Source organism: Kwoniella europaea, chromosome 1 (genome assembly GCF_036810445.1).
Source record: "Kwoniella europaea PYCC6329 chromosome 1, complete sequence".
NCBI lineage: Eukaryota > Fungi > Basidiomycota > Tremellomycetes > Tremellales > Cryptococcaceae > Kwoniella > Kwoniella europaea.
The window spans coordinates 833,429-848,574 of record NC_089487.1 but is presented as its reverse complement, the minus strand read 5'-3'; the positions used below and the strand labels follow the sequence as shown (position 1 = coordinate 848,574).

The window sequence follows — 15,146 nt, the reverse complement described above, 5'->3', positions numbered from 1 at the left end:
TGTACGTTTATCCCATCATCCCCCTTTTAATCAGTATCATTTCCCTCTCAATCCGTGTAACGTAACTTTACCTTTGGTTTGGTCCAGTACAATAGTGTCTTAATCCCTTCTACTCATCCCATTGCAGTTATTGCTGAAGAACCTAAGATCCTCACCAAATGTGGACCATAATCTGGTTGATCACCTTCTCCTTTACTCTATCATTACGAACAGTATTGGGTCAAAGGGACTGTCCAACCGTGACTGTTCCGAGTGTTACGACCAGGTCAGATTTTCAGCTTTCCCCCGGATCACTCGCCGTCTATTACTCAATCCTTCATCCTTCCCTGCATGTCTAGACCAGATGATGACTGACTGTATTGGAAATAGTGTCGAAATTGTCACAGAAAGTACTACTACGACCAGTACAGATACTTTATCTTATTGTTATGAGTATACAACTGTCTACGTACATCGAAGTGAGTCTTGCTTCCGACAATTAGGCATCACACTCAGTAGCTCATAATCCAATAATGTAACTTCCTATTGCATTGTAGCAAGAGCCGCAGAAGTTGAAGATTTCGCTGTAAGTCATTCATCAGTCATAGGAACAAAACGAAAACGAGTATTTTAACTTTATATTGGTTCCTGATGTTAGTTCTTCACCCTTACACCTGTACCTACCGCCAATCCCGCAGCTTCGCCTACCTCAAACCCAACGTCTACGACCTCAACGATCTTCGTAAACAACTGCGAAACTACTAGTCTGCCCGATCTCGATCTGAGGGGAATGACCAATGCCGAAAGGTTAAAGAGGGGTTTACCATTAAACAAACCTCGTTTCAGAAAACCTGGCTTCTTACCTAGACCTAGACAAGAACCAAGTTGTATTACTACAGTATACGTTACTACACCTACTACCACGCAGACTACTACTACTACAACTACGACTTTTACGGAGGAGACTGTTACATGTTTATTAACTATTGAAGAGACCGTTTATGGTAGGTTTCAAATCCTCATACCTCCTCTACCCAAGCTCAGAACTCAGGGGATGTTTAGAAGTATTGTACTGAAGATGAGATGACTGTACGTCATGCACTAGTGACACTTGAAGATGCAAGAGCGGGAGCTGCGGCCACTCGAGTAGATGCAAATGATAGGGAAATATCTCCTGCTAAAATAACACCTGGTGAGTTTGCCCACATGTATGGCCGAGCTTGAACTCGTGATGAACAGTCTTTATTGATCCTACCTGCTGTAGCACCAGCCCTCACTCATACGGTGTACAAATGTCGATAAGAACCTCTTTGCTTCACGGGTGGTATGGGGGCGCTTTCAAGAATTTTGTCCATAGCAATCTCTACGAACATGGACATTTGGGGTGCACAGGCACACGCTCTGACAGATCGTTTATGTATGCATTCCAGGTATATCAAGTGCAGTATGTGTTCTTGAACCGCAAGCTGTGCATTACGCAAATCAATGGTACTGTATACAGCTCGAAATAGGAAATCCCCGTTTGAAGAGAAGAGATGGTGCCCTCCTTTTGCCAAAATTAGGAGATCCCACTGTAGCATCATTTGTGGAACTTCCTTCGTGTCAAAGCTACGAGAAAGGATTTTGGTTTTCAATACAAACTGCCTCTACAGGTACTGTATCATAAAATGCTTCCATACAAATACATATCAGGTTGGGCTTCATCCTGTATTACCCATCCCATCACCTCCCTCGCCACAATCTTCTTACATCGCCCGATCTCACTTATCAAAACATCCCTAAACCCACAAGATGCAAAATAGTTCCCTCATCCCCTTTGCAACCCACACTGAACAATGTCATAACCCTCGTTAATCTATCACTCCAACGAGCAAACAAGATGCCGAGAGCCAAAAAGATGATCTGATCTGGTAAGGGTTCTATCTAGTACGTGAAAATCTTGGAGCTGAGAGATCACTTTAGGTTAGGTGTTTCTCCTCCTGACGTGCACCATCCACCCCTGATGATTTCGCCAAGTCCATTGAGACCCTTGACCGAGCATGTCAAGGTAGATTGGAACGACGCTTTGGATGTTGATTCATCAGCTTTGGGGTAAGCAAGTACATACCTTCCGAAAGGATTGTGCTGATACTGTACGTACTGATGCATATGTATTGATAGAGAATGTACTTCTCTGGCATACTATAAGCCTCTTTCATCCCTCAATCGAAGTTCTTATCCAGACTCCAAACCTGACACCCAAGATCTCAGCGCTAGTTCAACTTGTACGGCGATTATCCGACGAGTCCTCATTCATCTTATTCCAAATCAGAATGTTGACCAACCTAGATTAATCGATTTGAGGAGGATCGGGGCTCAAGCTGACTGTCATTCTCCCATCGAGACTGCTCAAGTAGCACCAACCGCTGATGAGATAGAAGAGCTATTACCTTTCACACCCGGTCTCCCAGAGAAGATGAAAGGATGGTCCAATCATCTTGGCGGACCCTCCAGCCAGATCGATCCCAGCCAATCTCAAGATTTGATTGTTGAGCTCCAAGACATGGAAGAGCATGAAAATGCTGTGCAATTTGATCTTCAGACATCCGGCCGGCAAGACAGTTTACAACAGTTGGTCGAAAAGACAGGAAGAGCTGCTTTGAGAAAACGAAATATCTCTTAAGGCCTTCCCCGATTCTGGGTAAAGGAGTCTGTCAGATGAGATTCTAAATATGTTTAGTACATTCCAAATTATATATGCTATTGTCCATCTTTCCTGACTCTTTCAACTTTCCCATCCACGATCGTCTCTTCCCATTCTTCTCCCAGATCCCCCTTAGGATTTTCAAGTATCTGTCCGGATTCAGCTTTGACCTCGGTCTTAAATTCTCCTTCTTCCTCCTCCTTTTGATTTATGTCAGATGGATCATCCTTCGATAGCGCACCAATAGCTTCCGCTCGTCTTTGCCTGTATACATGTTTTGGAGTTTTACTCGATGAGCTATATTGATTTTCTTCTTCTGGCTGAGCAGTCGAACGAGATGGCTCAGATTGAGTGGATTTAGATTTGCTTTGAGAAGCTGCAAGAGCTATACTTCCTGGATTGTACTATATCACCACAGTATATTTTGTTAGCCCAATATATACAACCAAAGAGATGATGAAATACCTTCTTGAATCTTTCGTAATCCTCTACAATCCCCATACCTACTGAGTTCTATGGAGATCGTTGGCCATTATCAGCTTCATTGTTAACGGGAAAGAAATCGATTAGGGAGACACTCACTTTGTACAGCTCAATCAATACAGTCTTATCAGGATTCTTCAAATCTACTTTATGTTCAATATTTATGTTTGTTATTTCGGCTGCAACGGTATGAATCATGTCCATACGATCTAATCGATCGGATTGACGGGTATTCGTGTCAATCGCGAACTGTCGTACATCGTCAGCGTTCGAATTCCATTATAATGTATCTCGAATAGCAAATGTACTTACTTTCAGAGACCGATTATCCTCGGTCTTGAACCCTTCTTCGACGACTTTCGAGGACATCTCGGAAAGTTGCTTAATGGTCGCTCCTGCTATACCGGTGATGGGTATTATACGTTTACACCATCTATCAGATCACAACGACGAGGTAGATATCAGCTAGATGCTCTTGGTGCTCACGAGGTCAAAATCTTACGATCTTACTCACTTTAGCCCCGTTCTAGCGGACGATTCGGCTTGTTCCATTATATGTCGGACTAACTTGTAGGGCGATAGTGGTGGAAGGACATTGATGTATATGACTGAATAAGCAGTCATAGAATGTCAGTGTGCCGGACAGGGTTGGAATTTTGAGGACGCAGACTTACCACATATCACATCATGTGAGCACAGCTCTATGTTATCACAGATCAGCATCGAAACCTATACTCGTAACGTCTTTTAGATTTTAGAATGTGTAATAGACTTACGAAATCGTGTAGACTTCTTACTCTGATCCATAGATTCTAAGTCCTTCTTCAATTGAGCTTCGAAGTCCAACTCATCGGCGTCCTCTTCTTGCTTGACTCCTGAATCGATAGTCTCTGGATATATCTCGTCTGCTATCTGCAAAACATCATCTCCATCAGCTTCCCGTGAGACAAATCTCAAGGACGAAGCTGGACTGACCGTCTCGAGGTATTCTATCAACTCAGCTTCAGCCGATCTTTCTTTGTGCATCACTGTCGTAACGCAGATCCCAGGTGAAGTGAACATTTCTGGCTATTGACGCACAGAGTCAGCTTGACCGTTGATTATATGGTAGACAATAGGAGGCAAGCCTACCATCGGACTCGTCCTGTACTTCCCTAAAGGATTCAGTTTCGGTCTACCATCTTCATGTTCTCTCGGTGATCTGGGTCTATCGTGACCCCCTCGCCCCCCACCTCCTCTTCCTCGACCCCCACCACCACCTCGCTTTTGACCTTGATACTTGTAGAACTTGTGCTTCTGAGCAGTAGTACCGGAGTACTTGCGCTTGTCGCCTGTTGATGGCCCCGTTCGGTCTGACATTCTGGCTTGTCAGGTATGTTGTAGGTGAATCAGTATAGGTCTGAAAGGATCTTTCTTCGTCTGTTATCATCCAGAGTTGCGAGTATAGATGGTTGACCAAGTCAGGTCACGTGACTTTGTGGTTGGCTGTGGAGTCTCCGCATCTGAGGATTGGATATGGGATCCTTGTTGTTGTCTGTTGGTCCGAGTGAGAAGAAGAGGATCTGAATGGGAGTGGAAGTGTAGTTTGTGCGTTTCAATGCACACATGAGCCATACTTGGACTTCAGTTCGATCTTGACTCCCAGTACTGTAGCATGATCAGACCTCCTCGCTCGACAGACACGTCTAGATCGTCAAATCCAAATGTCATATCATCACCACCGAGTCCACTAATCACCCCTCGGTCAGACATGCCCCGAGCGTCCTCCTCGCAGCAACCAGACCAATATGATGTCCGTCGCACAAGATCTTCTTACTTCGCTGTACCTTCCACTCCAGTGATACAGCAGGGAGGTACTATCTCGCCATATCGCCCTAGGGAGAACATTACTCTGGGAAGTACAATCGGAACTTCGAATACTTCAGGATATGGTACTCATCTACGTACATCTAGTATATACGGGCTAAACCCCGCCGACGGACCTTCCAACAACTGGTCAACACTACAAGAGCTAGTTGGTGATGATGACGTAGAAGAAGACGAGCTAGCTGGAAGCACCAGGATATCCTCTCAGCCTAGTACGAGAAGTCTTCGATCACTGTTCATACCACCTACGCCTAGGGAACAAAGGGCACATCCGGTAGATGTCAGACAACATATGGAAGATCTTCCGACTATTACTGATCAATTGGTAGGATCACCACCGCAACTCAATGGCGGACCACCCAATAACCCATTTGTGGAACATGATACTCAGATGGAAGGGGAGAGCCGTCCGACATTCAGTAGATTGCCTTCTTCACTTAGGATCGGGTATGGTGCGACGGATGATACTCACGAGAGCGATGGAGGGAAATCGCCATTGATCAGAGAACAGACGACGCCGCTACCAGAAGCGCATAAGAGTGCCAAATCACCGTCGAGAGTACAGACGAGTGAGCTTTTATCATTTTACCCGCCCAACTTCATACGCAGTGATGGACAAAGACAGCTAATCTCAACTTTATTTCTCTAAAAGTTTGGAAAAGAGTATGGCCTCCATCTCCAGTATCCATAGCGATATTCAAGTGCTCGATAGCCTATCTAGTCGCCTCGTTATTTACCTACGTCCCTTTTCTGGCGGAATTGCTATCAACACAGACGGAGACGGACGCCCATGGCAGAGTGACCTACAGACCTGCCAACTCAGCTCACATGGTAGCTACTATTGTTGTCTATGTGAGTTGTAACCTTTCGGTATTCTCCATAACTTTCTATACGTTTTCTATACTGATTTATTGGCCTGACAGTACAATCCCGCCAAGTCCCTTGGGAATATGCTGCTTTCCACTCGTTACTGCTTTCTTCTCGCCCTATTTGCTTCGTTCGTATCACTCTCGGCTATAGGAACCATAGAGCTTTTCGACCATTTCTCACCTTCTCATGGGAGCTCTTGGGATTGGATCAGCGAGATGGGCGATTGGGTAGTCTGCATACTGTGGATAGGAGGTTCCATGAGTACTTTAGCTTGGTCGAAAGTATGGGTAGGAAACGTTAGTTATAACACCGGTAAGCATACTTCGCTTTCTCGCATATGGTGGGCTATGCTAGATGTTTTATTGATGTTGATGGATAGGATGTTCGATGGCTGCCATCATTATTTATAGTGTGGTGATCAAAGAGGGAGCTTTCCCTAAATTGATGGAAGTTTTGTATATCGTGGCTGTCGGAGGTGAGTGTTTTGCATATCATGAGAGACTCCCTCCCTCCAACTCAAATACTATGTCCAACTTTATCTCACTCTTCGTATCATTTAGAGGCTCATACTTATAACCTGGTTGCTCAGTGATCATATCCAGCGTCATATGCTTTACCATCTTTCCTTCATCCGCCACCACCAAATTTCAAGATTCCATGTCTCGCTCACTAAATTCCTTCTCTACGCTACTCGACTTACTCACTGCTACGTTCTTGCTCGAGAAGCAAGTCATCAGAGGGAATCGGGCAAGTCTGAAAGATGCCATCAAATCACATTCGGCCGGGTTCAAAGCTTTGAAAGTCACTCTGGCGGAAGCCAAACATGAGAGAATTTTAGACTCACGTATACGGGGGAGGAAGTTGCATCTGTATGATGCTTCTATAGCGAGTCTCGCAAGGTTAGCCCAGCACCTGTCAAGTCTTAGGGGATCAACAAGATTGCAGGAGAGTCTGATCAGAGCGGTGAAGGAAGGTAATATATCAACTGAACATTTCGTCCCGGGTTTTAAAGAGCATAAACTATCGATGTCGATCGTCAATAAGATGGATGACAGACCTGGTCCTGAGATGAATGACAATACGGATATCGAGAAGAGTATACGGCTGTTCATGAAGTTCAGGTTGATAGCGGGCGATCAGATGAATGATCTGAATGTAAGTTCGCTGTAACACAATGTCTCTGCGAACCGATAAGCTGACTTGAGCTGGCAGAATCGATGTGATGAAGCTCTCGAAGCTGTCCAATTACTTTCACAACATGATTTACATAAATCACCCGTCGACTTGACAGAAATTAGAGAAAACCTAGCTAAATCATTGAAAGATTTCTCCAGCAGTAGTAGTAGAGCTATTAAGAGGGTTTATGCCGGACCAAAGAGACGAAGAGGGATTTACGAGAGTGATTCTGAGTCCTCTGAGGATGACGATCCGGACTCATCTTCAACTTCTGAAAATGAAGAAGATACGGAGAAGAACGAAGATCTCGATAAGGGAAATATCATTGGTGGTCCTAATGAAACTGTCTTTCTGGTTTACTTGTCAGTACAGTCCTGGATTCTATCGTGTTCGTGTATATACAAGACAATCAGTTACATCGGTGCTGACGATATGACTACAGTTTCCTGTTTACATTCGAAGAGTTCGCCAGAGAAATGCTGTTCCTTCTTGAGACCATGCAAGAGGTGAATCAGGACTTTCTTTTTACTTTGTTTCTCCGAAGAACTCCTTATATTGAATGAATGAGCGTATAACCATAGATTGTCGATGTCGAACCTATTTCAACCTGGGGTCATCTGAAATCAGTCATTATCAGAAAAAGAGGGAGGAAGGAGAAGAGGACTCAATATCTGTATAAACAGCTTCGTACGTGTCGATATTGCCTGTGTGATTATTTCTTCGCCATGGAAGTATCCACATATACATCCAAATGTTGACGTTCCTCTTAAAACTTAGATAACCTGGTCCCTATCGACCCATCGAAACTACAACCACCACCTTTCCCCAAAAACCGGAATGATTCAGCTGGAACAGTGTTGATACCCGATAAACGATCGTTAAATGCATGGGGAAGGTTCAAGCAGGCTTTTTGGAGATTTGGCGAGAGATTGAGAGAGTCTGACATGAGATATGCAATAAAAACTGGATTGGGCGGAGGTTAGCTAGGACAGTGGATTTTGAACGCTATCGTAGCTGATAATCAGATTGGTTTTGAATAGCTATCCTGGCTGCGCCGGCGTATACGGAAGTTGGAAGACCATTCTTCCTTCAGTACAGAGGTGAATGGGCCTTGATAGCTTATTTGGCGGCTATCAGTCAGACTGTGGGACAGACCAATTTCCTGTGAGTGTGTACAGTATGTTTGGTTTTTGCCGTCTGAGTTGCTAAGCCGTACTACCTTGTACAGGTCATTGGCAAGAGTCGGAGGTACAATGTGAGTGTCAATGGATTTGTGAGGATTACAACATAAATTGTAGCTTATCCCCATATTCTGCAGAATTGGAGGTACTGTAGCCATCATTTTCACGAAGATGTAAGTTCAGCCTGTCTCTGGTGTCACAGGTAGGAAAAAGTCTGATCTCTCGCTTTTGTAGAGCACAAGGCAACAATGTCGTTTTACCTATCCTGGGATTCTTCTTCGCTATCCCTTGCTTCTATGTTATTACTCAGATGCCAGATTACACAAACGCTGGCAGGTTTGTGCTTTTGACATATGTAAGTGATAACGATCACTCTATGTCATTCTCTATTGTAGTCCCGCTCACTTTTTGACTCTTTAGAATCTGTCCTGCTTATACACATACAACGTGGGCGAACGGTATAATCTGACAGTCGAACAAATCGCTGTTCAGAGGTCAGCAGCAGTGATCATCGGTGTCCTTTGGGCTGCGGCCGTATCGAGATGGTGGTGGCCTTTCACAGCTAGAAGGGAGTTGAGATTAGGTTTAAGCGAGTAAGTCATAGACATGGTTCCTTCCTTTGCATTATTCACTATAGATAGCTGACTTTTTGGACTGTTCAGTTTCTGCTTGGACCTTTCTTACCTTTATTCTAGATTGGTAATGACATACAGTAAAGGCGCCAACAACATTAAATTAGGTGGTGACCATCAGAACAGGGAAGAAGAAGATGGGGAAACTACACCGTTGATGGGGAATGAGATCCATTTTCCACATTTGAGTGCGAATGTAAGGCAATTTATGGCTATGTGAGTATGAATGTTTCATTGCCTGCATTTGTGAGGATGTACTGTATTCAGCTGCAGATCGCTGACGCAATGCTGGTTTACAATCGTAGGGAGCTACACCTCCAAAGTCAGATTCTGAACCTTCGCTCTCTCCTTGCTCAAACTAAGAACGAACCCCGTCTTAAAGGTCCATTCGCTTTCGCATTTTACAATGAAGTACTGCTGAGCTGCGAGAGGATGTTAGACAAGTTACATAGTATGAGATGTGTGACTACAAGGGATGAATGGTGAGTTTGTCTCGTCGATGAAGATATGTGACTGTCTTGCTGATCGGTCAATGTCTTCTATAGGGATCATGTGAGTGGCGCTGAGCTGTGATCAAATGAGGCTGAGTGAGATGACAAGCTGATGTTCACGATTCATAACAGGCAATGAGGAAGGAATTTGTCATTCCTGTTAATAGAGAAAGGAGGGAGATGGCTGGGCATGTGATTCTCTATGTGAGTAGTCTATCAGAATAGTATTGAAATCCTCATATAGGAAGGTCCGCAGGGGTTTCCGTTGCTTAGACATGCGGTGACAATCCTGTTTTTTTTTTTTTTTTTTTTTTCGTTCCGCGATTATACAAGTAATCGATTCGGGCTTGCTTATTAATCTGATTTTTTTTTGCAGTTCTACACGCTCTCTGCAGGATTCCGCACGCGTACACCTCTCCCACCTTACCTCCCTCCGGCAGAAGAATCAAGGCAGAAACTAATTCGAGCTATAAGAAGCCTAGATGTCGTGAGAAGGAGAAGTGTAAGAGGCGGAGGGAGACATCTGTTGTTCTTCGCTTATGCTACTGCCATGCAAGTGAGTTGTGTATCTTCTCATCATATCAGAAGATGTCCCGCAATGGAGTACCTATCTTGTGTCGAAGTCAAGCTGATCGAAGTCTGCGTTGTTCAATCGGGAATTTATGAATTATAGGAAGTGATTGCCGAGCTGGACTATCTGGGTGAAATGATGCAAGAGGCCTATGGGGTCATATCACAAAGTACAAAGAAAGATTTCGAGGATTTGTTCGAATTGAGTATCGAGCATGAACGGGAGGATGGTAGGGTGAGAAGAGAAGTGGAAGAGAACATAGATACGATGAGAGTAGGAAATAGAGATGGTAATGAAGACCCGAAAGGAAAGAAGCCGAGTACTTGAATCAGAATGAGCCTCAGGGATCTTGATTTGTGGGAATCATGGAATTTTTTATCATATTGTACTGAACTTTTAATGCTGTTTCAATTGACGATGAATTATGAGTAACGATCCACACCTAAGTTGCAAGAGATCCTCAAGTATGACACAGGCTCAATGAGCGTATAACACTGTTGATCACGCATGTACAGTGGGGCGTGTTCCAGTACATAGTGCCCGTCCGAGATTGACGATGCTCTCTCTACTGAAGTACAGTCAAGACATAGGACATAAAGATTCATACATGTATGGATATATGTATACAGATCATACTGTAGTCTAAGTCGTCAAAAGCCATATATATATATATATATATCCATCGTAACTATTTCGTCAAGATCGTGAGTTTAGAGAGGAAAAATCGTACATATAATATCTTGTGATGGTAAATGAGAACAGTCATTCACAACGCTAGGGTACCAACCCAGCCCAACACAACATCATTCCTTGATTATCTTCATATAAAGTAATCCTAGCACATTCAACCACCATATCTATATGCCATTGTATCGCAAAAATGAACGTGATTCGTCCCTCAAATCATCTCCCATCTACCTCTACCTCTTCCTCCACTCCCTTTCCCCATCCCGCCTCCCAATCCATTCTCTTTACTCCTCACCAACCCCAACAGCTCCTCGAGCTTTCGTCCTTGATCAACCTTTATCGTCCCTCGTCCAATTTCGAACTGTACATTCTTCCACAATTCCACTAACATTCCATCTAACGTTTCCTTCCTTCTCGTCCAGATCCCCTTACTACTACCAAAGGTGGTGTTGTCATTTCTAGGAGGTGGCATTTCATCATGTGGTATATTTATGTTTATAGATTCACCGAAAAATTGCGATAATTTACCTGTCCTTCTCCTTCTAGCTTGATGTGATTCTCTATCTACCCCAGGCCCAACTTCTTCGACATTATCTTCATCAAAGTCTAGATGATCATATTTATGATCCCGATCGAAAGACTTGGGACTTTGTGGTGAGTCTATCAATGGTGAAGGTGGACTGGGAGTTTTGATCCTACTTCCATCCGAATCTAGGGACTTTGAATGATTGTGTCCACCAAATGGACCATGGCTTTGAGATCTAGTGGGTGATATAGGAGGAGATACCATAGAGATGGTGTCCATCATTTCACCCAGTTTGGACTGATCGTTCTCAACGAGATACAATAGCCCCTCGAGTGAGGCCACATATGCATCGTAGGCTGAACCTCTGTCTGCGCTGTTACCTGCTGGTTGAGGTCGGGCGGTGTTACCCATTCCTTTAGGTGGTGTAGGGGTCCGATCTAGATGAGCGCGGGGTTGGGGTACGGGTGAATGTAAGGGAGTTGAAGTTGTGGATTGGTGATGCAGGTATTCTGGAGGTGGTTTGTCGCCTAATACCTATAATGCCAACGTTACGAGGTCAGCTTTACTCATTCATTCAAATCCGATTAGTTTGCGGATGTGGGTCAATGGATGAATTTGAGAGCCATACTTACCTGCTCCAGCTTTGCCGCCCTTTTCCTAGCCAGACTCTTCTCTTCCCTACTCATCCCACCTTTCGATCGACTCTCACTCAAATCGATGAAACTCTGATCATCCGCCACTAACTGAACAGAACTCGAATTTGCCTTCTTTTTGAAAGAGGATGAGTTGAGAGGTACTTTCAACCTCGAAGACCATTTCGATGGAGTCGGGGTATCTTCGAATGATATATACGATTGCTGTGAGGGTGAAGGTGATCTAATCATTCCCAGTCCCAGAGGTAGAGGAAGGTTGAACGTAGAGTTGAAAGATGGTGAAGTGGGATTATTGGGGTTGAGTAATTCAGGTGGGATTGGTGCTCCCAATAATCGATGTAACTAGAAAAGCAATTCACCAAAATCAGCATAATTTCAATTATATCCATACGCGATTCATTCTATCTCAGATTCAGATCAGGAGTGTTCGGATGATTACTATACCTACCTTGGCCAATTGTTGTCTTCTATTCTTCCTGATCAACTCTTCCTCATCCCTCTCATCGGTCGGCCAGCTCGAACTAGTAGTAGTCGTAGCAGTGGCAGGCGTAGTAGGTGAGCTAGCTTGACTCTGATTTTTGTTCTTATCAGGTGGACTATGATTATCTAACGAAGATCGATTCACACCAGTTCGATGACTATCATTGAAAGAATTACCTCTTGATATCGTATGTGATTCTTGAAGTGAACGAGACACATACACCTTTAGGTCATCTTTTCCTCCAGTTCCTGATCCAATCCCTAAGGCCGCTTTCGCTTTATCAGCTAGGGAGCTTTTGGACCTGACCATACTGATACCGATATTCTGTTGTGGTGCAGGGGAAGGATCTTTCGCTCTGTGAGGTATAACGTCGTCTCTTGCCCATTCGGGTACCTTTGATGAGGAAGGTGGAGTTTTTGGCCATGAATCCTCAGAATTCTTCGTTAGGTAAGTAGAACTTGAATTGACAGGATCGATTACCAGCTTCTCAACTTGGTTCTCCGGTAATGCTTCTCCCAGCATCTGTTCCAATTTCCTTGTTCTTCGTAAGAGAATCGCACGTTGTTCAGGGGTAAGGTCGTTTCTTGCTCTTATATCTGTGAACCTCCCTACGTTCACTTTAGTAGGCGGAAAGGGCGAGATTTTGTTGTCTGTCTTGCTGGGTTTGGTTGGTGATGGAGGCAAGAGACCTGAGAGGGTATTGATAGATTCACTTAATGAGGGATGAAGCGAAGGAAGTGAATCTATAGAAGCTGATCTCAGGTGTGCATGAGCTTGAGACGCTATAGACGGAGAGGCAAGAGATTCATTCTGAGCGAGAGTAAGGGATCGGTTGTGCGCAATGGAGCGAGATGAATTATTGAGGGAGAGGGGTCCCGCGGAACTGGGCATGGACGCAGAGGGTTTATGGCCTCGTAGAGGAGGGGGAAGACCGGGACTGTTGATATCGATAATCAGCTGCACCCTCAGTATATCACGACTTCTGACTTACGATCGAACCGCTTTCTGTTCAATGACGCTTTCTATAGCTCTTCTATCCATCTCCATCACCACTCTTGCATTCTCAGCACCTTGACCTAACATTCTCTCGATCTTACTTCCACTTCTCGATAACTTCTTTGGTACATCAACCTCATCTTCTCCTTCGCCAAGTCCAAGGCCGATGGGAGGTTGTAGCCCATTCTTAATAGGAGACGATGCCCTAGGCTGGTCTGAAGGTACAATCTTCCTCTCATTTCTCTCACTAGCCTTTTTCAGATAATTCTCGATTTCAGCTTCGCTCTCTTGATGTTTATGGATGATCTTCCCCTTCGGCGGAGTAAATACCCCTAAAGCTTTTCGAGCTTCCAGCGCAGTATCGTCCAGTGCTCTACCTGAATAAGCCGAGGCAGATGCGGAATTACTTATTGTCATTTTACTGGGTGCTGCGGACGACATGGATACAGGTCTAGGTCTAGACCTTGAGGTGGCAGGTGGTGGCGAAGAGTAGAAAGGGCTGACTCGAGGATTGTGATTTTGATTATTCGTACGATGGTCTTCGTACGAGTTCGATCTGACTGAACCGATGATGCTCGATTTAGGATTTTTGTATCCAAATGTACCCGCACTTGAACGTCTCTCTACATCATGCTTGGGGTTCTCTTCTTCGACATCTGGTTGCCCTCCTCTAGGTGAATGGTGGATATCACTCATATCTTGATTATTCACAGCGGCCGACTCGGGAATAGCAGAAAGTAAAGTCATACCATTCGGTGCGGATGGTCTCCTGAAGGGGATTGGTAATGCACTGGGATCAGGAACGTCTGGTACCGTGGATGGAGCAGAGAAATCTGAGAAGATGGTAGTACGGGTCATTCTAAGGAATGATTTATCCATCTCGGGTGGCTGGGATATCGAAGATGCATATGTATATGTTGATGGTGGAGCGGGAACACGTTGTTGGTTTTGTTCTGATTGAGCAACTGAGGAGGAAGCATTGGACCATCTCCAGTATGATTGATCCATACCTGGTTTAGGTTTGTTGGCATCATGGGGTGATGATTGTCTGAAAGCAGAGAGTGAATGGGGCTGTTCGGCAATCTCTTCTATCTCGTCGTCTTCCATGTCCAACGGTGAGATTGCAGGACGGGGTGGACGAGGTGGCGAAATGAAAGGTTCGCCCGATCCGACAAGATTGTTATGATGAGAGGGAGGAGTCTTTGTTGTCATGGTAACAGGCGACGTGTTGTTCATGTTGTTGTGATTGTTGAAATGACTTCGCTCTGGCGTAAGAGGTGGAGATATAGTCTTACTTCTTATCCCACCGCTACCGGTCATCATGTCTTTGTCTTTATCAGGAGTAACAAGATCAAGGACGTTGATGAGATCCGAGGAGCTTCGCTCGGCGACGTAGGCTGTCCGTACTTCCCTATTGGGCGTTGCTGTCGTAGTGCTAGGTGTGAGAGTGATTGAATGTGGGGTGGAAGCAGATTGTGTTGGATCCAGAGGGAGTTGAAGAGTTGTTGACGAAGAAGGTGTATCAAACGGGTCTTGAGAAGGTGGTAAAGAGGTAGGACGACGGGGTGGGGTGATGGGAGGAAGCATCGTCGTGTGAAGGAGGAAAGGCGTTTATGAAGCGTGTAAATTCAGAAGAGAGGGATTGATGATCGCACCTTGTTTCCTCTTGAGAAGCAAGAATTGATTGGAGGAATATACAACTGTACCGATTTGGGTTGTACAATGAACAACAATAAACCGAGGGGCGTTGACAATGGTAACAAGCTAATTTTGATGAGATGGGTACCAATGTATGAGTGACTGTTTGATTGAGTAGACTAAAGCAGACCATCAAGCATCATCAGATCTATCATCATATACACGCGATACCC

The 15,146-nt window shown here is 44.6% G+C and overlaps 4 protein-coding genes across 4 annotated transcripts; 2 read left to right on the top strand and 2 right to left on the bottom strand.

Annotated features, from left to right (window-relative positions):
* Nucleotides 1–158: 158 nt before the first annotated feature.
* Nucleotides 159–2,641, top strand: V865_000313 (uncharacterized protein; the record flags this gene model as incomplete). The annotated part of the gene is made up of 7 exons (XM_066224144.1): nt 159–265; nt 370–458; nt 537–565; nt 638–983; nt 1,085–1,171; nt 1,947–2,070; nt 2,140–2,641. The coding sequence occupies 7 exons, from the start codon at nt 159–161 to the stop codon at nt 2,639–2,641; spliced, it is 1,284 nt and encodes a 427-aa protein (XP_066080241.1).
* A 77-nt stretch (nt 2,642–2,718) lies between these two features.
* On the bottom strand, nt 2,719–4,504 carry V865_000312 (uncharacterized protein; the record flags this gene model as incomplete). The annotated part of the gene is made up of 9 exons (XM_066224143.1): nt 2,719–3,066; nt 3,128–3,175; nt 3,245–3,394; nt 3,458–3,578; nt 3,660–3,753; nt 3,820–3,846; nt 3,922–4,057; nt 4,121–4,213; nt 4,277–4,504. 9 exons carry the CDS (start codon nt 4,502–4,504, stop codon nt 2,719–2,721), a joined length of 1,245 nt encoding a protein of 414 aa, XP_066080240.1.
* Nucleotides 4,505–4,895: 391 nt separating this feature from the next.
* On the top strand, nt 4,896–10,259 carry V865_000311 (uncharacterized protein; the record flags this gene model as incomplete). Its single annotated transcript, XM_066224142.1, has 20 exons — nt 4,896–5,580; nt 5,664–5,863; nt 5,935–6,193; nt 6,261–6,356; nt 6,471–7,036; nt 7,094–7,419; nt 7,500–7,563; nt 7,639–7,744; nt 7,835–8,035; nt 8,098–8,221; nt 8,286–8,312; nt 8,376–8,411; nt 8,473–8,593; nt 8,659–8,831; nt 8,901–9,086; nt 9,176–9,352; nt 9,416–9,422; nt 9,494–9,565; nt 9,738–9,917; nt 10,035–10,259. 20 exons carry the CDS (start codon nt 4,896–4,898, stop codon nt 10,257–10,259), a joined length of 3,831 nt encoding a protein of 1,276 aa, XP_066080239.1.
* Nucleotides 10,260–10,830: 571 nt separating this feature from the next.
* V865_000310 (uncharacterized protein) lies at nt 10,831–14,862 on the bottom strand (the record flags this gene model as incomplete). The annotated part of the gene is made up of 4 exons (XM_066224141.1): nt 10,831–11,679; nt 11,778–12,140; nt 12,247–13,216; nt 13,271–14,862. 4 exons carry the CDS (start codon nt 14,860–14,862, stop codon nt 10,831–10,833), a joined length of 3,774 nt encoding a protein of 1,257 aa, XP_066080238.1.
* Between the last annotated feature and the right edge of the window lie 284 nt (nt 14,863–15,146).